The 8,627-nt window shown below is 33.6% G+C and overlaps 1 protein-coding gene across 1 annotated transcript; it reads left to right on the forward strand.

Annotated features, from left to right (window-relative positions):
- Positions 1 to 2,954: 2,954 nt before the first annotated feature.
- Positions 2,955 to 3,907, forward strand: LOC107178468 (repetitive proline-rich cell wall protein 1-like). Its single transcript, XM_052445042.1, has 2 exons — positions 2,955 to 3,154; positions 3,245 to 3,907. Exons 1-2 carry the CDS (start codon positions 2,998 to 3,000, stop codon positions 3,649 to 3,651), a joined length of 564 nt encoding a protein of 187 aa, XP_052301002.1. The 5' UTR covers positions 2,955 to 2,997; the 3' UTR covers positions 3,652 to 3,907.
- Positions 3,908 to 8,627: the final 4,720 nt, after the last annotated feature.

The raw sequence follows: 8,627 nt of genomic DNA on the forward strand, positions 1-8,627 counted from the left end.
CCAACTTTGCTCCTTGTTGGTGATTAGTTGCTTGTGGTTATTTGTTGCCCTTGAGGTGCTAAGCCTGACTTCGAATGTCTTTCAAAAGATATCTGAGTATGCCCCCGTGAAGTTCTTACTTGTTGCTGGGAAACATTCTTGATGTTTTTCTGAGTTGATAAAGCAAAAGCAAACATTGCCGTTTTGTTCGTTTTGTTTCCCTGCGTTTTTCTACTTTTACTTGGCTGAAACGGCAACATTTCATGGAGAAGCCAAAAAAAAAAAAAAATTCAAAGGGCGTCGTTTTGGTTACTTTCGGGATTTGACCCGGAGCAACCAGTATTTTCCTATCAAAACACATGTCCAAATTGCACTCCACATATTTTTCAACCTTGTTGTTGGCTCGAAAAGGGCCGCAAACCCTGCCACATTTTGACGGCCTGACAAGTACAAACCGACTTTTGACTTATTTCACAATCAAATCTTAAAGCATGACAAGGTGCAACGTGCATTTGGACTAAGAACGGCATGCATGTGCACTGGGCAGCTAATGCACGGGTCTAGAACTCTACAAATGGCACCAAATCCTGAAAAAATAAACTACAAAATCAGATGTCCATGGCTTTCACACGCTTGCTAGTGTTATTGCTCATTGTAGTAGTGGTTCTTGCCACACCTTCTCTCTCTGATCACCACCACAAGAAGCCACCCTTTTTTCCAGAACCACCAGTTTATAATTATGAGAAACCCATTATTCCTTTGGAGCCAGCTGGATCCTTATTCCCACCACCCAAGACTCCCAATGAAGTGAAACCATTAATCCCTCAAAACAAGCCACTACCAGTTTATAATTATGAGAAACCTCCTCATGTGGAGATACCATCTGGACCTCTAAAGCCACCAAAACACATTCCTCCTTCCAGGAAGGGCAAGCCTTTCTCACAACACAAGCTTCCTGCTTACAATAAGCCTCCGCACAATAACTGATTCTTCAAAAAATAACACTAGTAAAAGTCTAAAAGATATATCAGTTGCGAATAAATAAGCCGCTGGCTCCTGCGGACTCTTATTATTGTATTTTGTGCTTATTTCGGTTAGCAACAGTACTTGGGAATGCTCATATCATTGGTTTGCATCTGTATGTGTGTTAATTGCTTGTAGCTGATGAGCATGCAGTGATATGTTCTAATAATATCGACATGCCCACCATACTCAAACTTATTCACTTTGTTTAATTTTTGGTGAATAAAGGAATTTTAGTTCTTATTATGACTTGATATAAACTCACACACGTTATATGTAATCGATGGGATTTGGTAATTTCCTCTTACCCATCCGGGTAATAAGCGACGAAATTAATCTATCGTGTGATTTGACAAACATGAATCATGGGACAATAATTGGAGTGAACAAACTGAGACCATAAATTTGGGTGGGCAAAATGCCCGGCCCTCTATGTGTAAGCCGGGCCTTGAGGCTAAATTTACCAGGCTGGGGCTGGATCCGGGCATACACAACAAAACACGGACTTGGCCCGGCCCTTATATATATATTTTTTAAAATTAAAATTTGTTAGTATAATTTATTGAGCTTAATCCTAAAGCTTACTCACTATGCTCTCAAAAGCCGGCCACCGCGCGACAGCCCATACCTTGCTGCTGTTCCACTGCAAAGAATAAGAACATTTCCTTTTTCTATTTTACCATAATGACTTACAAATATTTATTTACCTCTACATTTGCTTTCATAAGTGGGTTCAACTGTTCAAATAATTACTCGTAATAAAAAAGAGGAGGAAGCGGTGGCAATGGAGCAATGTGCAAATTATAAAAGTAGTCAAACGCGTTTGGAAGAAGTTTAATCAGCTAACAAGACGGTGGTCAGTGGCAATTGAAAGGATGAAAATGAATTGGATTATTAATATAGTAGAGCTAACATTTTCAATTGTTTGGACTTTTATATAGCTAATTGTTTTGAGATATTTTATGTACAAGATTACTATATTAATACGCCCACCAATTTATTGGGCAGTTTTTCAACACGTAAGGCATATCATTACTAATTACACTGCATTATATGGTTGGTGATGTGGTACCTTTTGATGCATAAAATATTTTCTCGCTAACTCTTTCGAAAGTCTTCTGCTTTTGATCTGTTTTACATTGAAGAAGCGGAGCAGCTTGGCTCGGCAACACTTCCAAACTTACCTTTGATATTGTACGAAGTCGTAAATACGTGGTCATCTTTTGTACTTCTACTCCCTCGTTACATTTATGTCACATCATTTTACATGCACAAAACTTGTATACATGATTTACAATTAACGGATTATTCAATAATTATTAATGATTTACAATTAACGGATTATTCAATGATTATTAATGATCATTTATGTATACATAGATAACCAATCTGACAAAGACGAGCACCCTCTCTTTCGAAGCCACAACGTCTGAACTTAATTAGCATCTGTATTTGGCCATCAACTTATGCAACCATTAATTGAAGGGCAGGGTAGATAACCACGTGATTATAACTAACACATATAATTGATGTCCAATTTTCGACCACAAAATCAATTTAAAATGACCGCATTACGCAAAACTGTGCCAATGAAATGAGCAATCTCGATGGAAGGAACCAGAATACGGGAGAATGCATCTAGAAATAATTTCTATATTTAAAATACCAAAAGTCATAGTAAAACAAATTTTGTTGGAAAAAATTATATTAATGGAACGGGGTCACCGGAAAGATAAAAAAATTGTCACATTTTGAAATTAGGCACTGCTTCAATTTTCAACTTCCGCCGACTCAAGAGGGACCCAAATTCACCTAAAACATCTATCATCACCCGGTAAATTACAAATGTTACTTTTGACTTTTTTCATAAAATAATCTTAAAACATAACTAACAAGATTATGTTTTAAAACCTGCAATGGCCAACGTAGTCACAGGAACTCTATAAAAGAGCACCAGTTCCTAATTTTGTATCATCGAAAAACAAAGCGAACAAGATGTCTCTAACATACTTGCCAGTGTTGCTCCTTGGGGTGGTGGTACTTCTCGCCACTCCATCTCTTGCTGATTACTCTAAGCCACCATTTTACGAACATCCCAAGATTGACAAGCCTTTCCCAAAGCCTCCCAAGATTGATAAGCCATTCCCAAAGCCTCCCAAGATTGACAAGCCATTCCCAAAGCCTCCCAAGATTGACAAGCCATTCCCAAAGCCTCCCAAGATTGACAAGCCATTCCCAAAGCCTCCCAAGATTGACAAGCCATTCCCAAAGCCTCCAGTCTACGAGCCTCCGAAGGTTGGCAAGCCATTTCCCAAGCCTCCAAAGATTGAGAAGCCATTCCCAAAACCTCCCAAGATTGAGAAGCCATTCCCAAAGCCTCCCAAGATTGACAAGCCATATCCAAAGCCTCCAGTTTATGAGCCTCCCAAGATCGACAAGCCATTTCCAAAGCCTCCAGTTTACGAGCCTCCGAAGGTTGACAAGCCTTTTCCAAAGCCTCCCAAGATTGACAAGCCATTCCCTAAGCCTCCAATCTACGAGCCTCCAAAGATTGGGAAGCCTTTCCCAAAACCACCGGTTTTCGAACACCCTAAAGTAGGGAAGCCATTCCCAGAACACAAGCCACCCTACAATCCCCCACACAACTGATTTTGATAAAAAAAATATGCATGGATTATTTGCTATACAAATTAATAAAGCTCCTGCTTATTAGTCCTCTATAATATTATTTCTTTTTGTCTTATTTGTTTCTAGTACTTGCAGAGGAATGCTCGCTCATCCCAGTGGTTCATTCGCTTGTTGATTGCTTGTAGGCGGTGAGTACCTAATTTCTCGAATGTAAAATGCAGTTGAGTGATAGCTGCTGTAATATCTATAATAATGCATCTGCCAATGTCCTTTTTCACTTTCTGAAATTTCCTGGATGATATACTTAACTCATATAAACAGCAACCAAGTCAATTGGGTTTGCTAAGTTGATATTACATGATCAATATTACAATAGAATTTGAGTAAACATTTATTCCAAGCACGTTCAACTTCTAAAGATTGATGAATTAGTAATGAATCACTTGATATATCATCCATCTCCAAATATAAACTGCTAATTATTATATGGCTTGGAAGTATCCATACAACTCAATCACAAGTCGGTTGTTTTTTTTCGATCTCTTGAAAAATCATCAATAAGAAGATACAAGATAAAACTATATTGAAATGTTTAGATAGCAGTTAAATTGATGAAGGCTACGATTAGATCAATCTTGCAATATCAGAAAAAATAGGGGTTTGCTAATATTTGGTAGCTTTGTTTATGACAGTAATGGAACCTAGCATATGGATACTTGAACTTTATCTTTATTCAGAGCAACTTATTCTCTGGTATAATTCTAGCCAAATAGCAGGATACAGGAAGATGAAGTAATTAAAACTGCCCCTTACAAATAGTATATCAGTCATAAAGACCTGTTTGGTATTAAGCTGGTGAGATAAAAAAAAATAGTTATAAAATAAAAATTAATAATGGAGTAATATGATTTTTAAATAGTAATTATAACAAAATTAATAAAAATATTGTAAGTTCTTTATGTAAGTTAGGATAAATTTAAATTAGCTTCCAAACCATTAAGTATTTATTAAAATATTTAAAAATTATAATTTTTAAACTATAGACTACAATTACCCAACCACAATGCCAAACAAAAAGAAAAATTATGACTGACAAAATGCTCAGCAACTTTTGCTCTCTGTCTCAACTACGTCAGCATTTTATTGCCAATTAATCCATGGTCCCCAAATTAATGTTTGCACAACCTCAATTGTCATAACTCCCAACAACTAAGTAGGGACTGAAAAGTCTTTACCTAGAAACTGTCTAATCCTTAGCACCGGCAACACCTTAATCATGCTCAAATTATGATCAAATATGAGCAACTGATCATAATTAATTAATTTAATATGTCCCTTCATAATATAATCCAAAGGTGAAAATGAAAGAGCACCAAAAGTTTACCTACGTATATACATCGGGCAAAACTACTTTACAACAGGGGTTTGGTACCTTTTTTCATCTTTTTTTAAGGTCAATTATAATAGACTCCTGTAATTTGTTATAAAAATAAAAAAGCTAAAAACTTTTAAATTTTTACATATTAGTCCCACACCTATAAATTTTCAGTTGCATTAATACTTCTGGAAGCCACGATTTTCAGGACAAAAACTCAATTAAATTTATTTAAGTGTGTAATTAAATTTACTCCTTTTATTTTAGGACAAAAATTCAATAAAAAATACAAAACTCATTGCTCAAATAAACAAAAATAATTTTACAAATTCATAAACTAACACTTTAATATTATTAGTAAATTAAAATATTTTTACTACATAATTAAATAATTTAGTATGTTAATTAAATATTATGTTCTAAAAAAATAAAACATTACCTACATAAAATATCAAATTAAATTTATTTTCGTATTTTGTGTATTCCATCTACTTGACATATAAAATCTCTTGTTTGAAAAAAAAAAAAAAGATATAGTGTTTGAACCCTGCTCACATGGGTGAAAGGAAATTGGTTGCTGTGTTAAATTAAAAAAAATCATAATTATATTAATCATCAATTATGGTTAGTAAATAATTTACATAGTTTAACCATGTAATAAATTAGTTAATTTATTGATTTAAATAGATATTAATAAATGTAAGAATAAGTCATTTAATTGAAAACCTAGTTCAATAGAGTAAAAAAAATTAAAATATTGTGGACTTATATATCATAATTATATAAAACTTTTGATTTTTTTTATTTTACATGAACAACAAAGGCTTTTAATATTAATGGCCCAATAATCACATCTAACTATTATATAATTGTCACGTAAAATCCGACGGTGAATTTAAAAAAGACAAAAGAATGGGATACCAAACCCCATGGGTATAGTAGCTAGACCCACGTATACATCACAAGTGGTCAGCTATTTGTTCATTTCACCCAACAAATTCGAAAAGGACATCTTTTATTAGTCGTTGCATCAATTTTGCTGCTACTGATATATATGGTACAAAGTCTTTGACATTAAAAGAAATAAAAATTAAAGCTCTGTGGTTGAAATATGGAGAATGAAAGATTTCTAATTCCTAATTCGATTAATATCGCTCATTAGTTCAAAACTACTAGTTCCAACTGTACATGCGAAAAGTTTTTTTTTTCTTATTCACATATATTCCTTAAATTTGCTCTCCATTCTCAAAATAAATATCCTTTTAAACAGGGTGAGTTTTTTTTAAAGAAAAATAGTGGATTATAAATTTGTCCTTATTAAAATTTATACTAAAAAATAAATTTGTGTTTATTTAACATTTATTAAATAAAGTTTTGGGGGTGAATGACTTACTTTGTCAAGCATTACAAATAAAATCTCAAGATATTTTAATGTTGTACACTTACCCTCAACTACAAAGAAAACTTCTTCAAAGGCTACAAAATAGTGATAGATATGTTTGATATGAGAACCCACCATATGAGATTATTTTCTACCATGAAAATGATAAATGAGAGTATTTTTTACCATGAAACTAATTAAGACAGCACATTAAAACAAGATAGAGAATGAGTTTCTTTTAAATTGTATGGTTGTTTACATTGAAAAAGAAATTGCAGATAATATCAACTCAGACGCAATAATAGATGAGTTTGCTTTTTTAAATAATCGCATGGCATAACTTCGTCAATATTGTTTTTCTTATTTACATTGTACTTTTATTATATTATTCTTATTATTTTTTACTTATGTAGTGTAATTTAATTATTTTTTTGTATATAACAAACTTTTTGTCAGATAAATTTAATTTAAAAAAAAAAATCTAACCCACCCAAAAAAATATTTCTAGCTTCGCCACTGCTTTTAATCAATTCACTTCACTCAACTATTTGTTTGATCTCCCTGGGTAGAGCTTGGTTTCTAGTAAATACATTTTGCGCCTATAAAATATTCACTCAAGTTCCCAAAAAAATAATAATAATAATAAATAAAATAAAAAAACTAATGTTTGGTAAGGAGGGTTTCTTATCCCGCCCTACCCATCTAATAAATTAATGATATTAAAAAGGCGAACTAAATCATTGTTTTATTAGTACGGTTACAATAATAATAATAATAATAATAGTAGTAGTAGTAGAAAACAAGAAATCATGATAAAATTTTAAATATAATAATATAGGAACAGGGGAAGGAAACTTCAATTTTCTTTTCATCAATATATTGAACCTCTGAAGTCCGGCCAGCACGTACGCAAAGCCAAGGCTTTATCGTTCGATGCACGTAAAAGCTTCAATGGTAGTGGCAGCTGCCCATGGCCTAGACACGCAACGTATCCATTTAAAACCAATCCAATCTCCATCATGCATCTCTATATAAATCTCCGTCCCCACTCACAAGTCCCACCCGCAACATATTTTGGAAAATAACAGAAAAAGAGGGGGCAAAAAAAAAGAATCAATGGAGGATTACTGCAGTAAGCTGCTCTTTTTTTAAAAAAAAAAAAATTGTGTGTTGAGTAATAAGATAGCCAGCGCTTTACGTATGCATAGATTTAAAATCAATTACTTATTCTCTACGCAGCAATAGGCTGTCAAACTTTTTGAATCAATACCATTTGCATGTTCTATTAAGAGAAACGCTCCGGATTCTTGCTAGATGGAATCAGCATTAATGCAGAGTAGATGAGCACTGGATCCTGTTGCTGAGATTTTTTTAAATTCATATATAAATACAGTAAAAATTTGCAATCACTAGTCAATCTTGGCCGTGACAGCATTATTGCAAGTCAAAATTTTTGTGCGTGCGTTAGAGTTAGATTTACTCATTTATTGATAGTGAGAAATCTACTATAACTACTCTGTATCAGGTTTATTATGACATAACTCAGATTTCTACTTATTTATTTATTTTATTACATATATATAATTAGATCTATTTATTTTTAGAATGAAAAATTTATTAAGACTACTCCATATCAAATCTACTATGACACATCCTAAATTTCTACTCACTTAATTATGGAGAGATATTTACTCCATCCACATTAATAAAGGAAAAATCTACTCCTACTCAATTATTTTTTTAAAAAAAATTAGTCCTAAAAATGTTAGGACTCAAATAGCAACATAATAATTACAGTTAGCTAATTAAGTCAACATTCACGAAAGGATAGGCGTTCTGTCCCAACTTTACCTATCACGTTATGATCAAACTTAAAGAAGAAGAAGAATTCTCTATAAAGGCACCAAATCCTGAAATCGCAGCATAACCAGAATCAACAAAGATGGTTCTCACACTCACACACTTGCTATTGTTACTCATTGGGCTAATGGTTCTTCCCTCTCCTATCGCTGCAACCCGCAAGCAACCAATTCGTAGTTGCCAGCCTCACCAAGAATCCAAACCACAGAATTATAATGACAAAAATCCCAGTATTTACCTGAAACCAGCTATCGGATCAATATTTCCGGATTCCGGGAACCCACCAAAGACTTCCAGGGTAGGGAAGCCTCTCCCAGAGCACAAGACGCCAATTTACAAGCCTCCTCTTTTTTGCATCTGGATTGCAACTTGCATTTTATT

This window comes from Citrus sinensis, chromosome 1 (genome assembly GCF_022201045.2).
Source record: "Citrus sinensis cultivar Valencia sweet orange chromosome 1, DVS_A1.0, whole genome shotgun sequence".
In the NCBI taxonomy this organism is placed as follows: domain Eukaryota; kingdom Viridiplantae; phylum Streptophyta; class Magnoliopsida; order Sapindales; family Rutaceae; genus Citrus; species Citrus sinensis.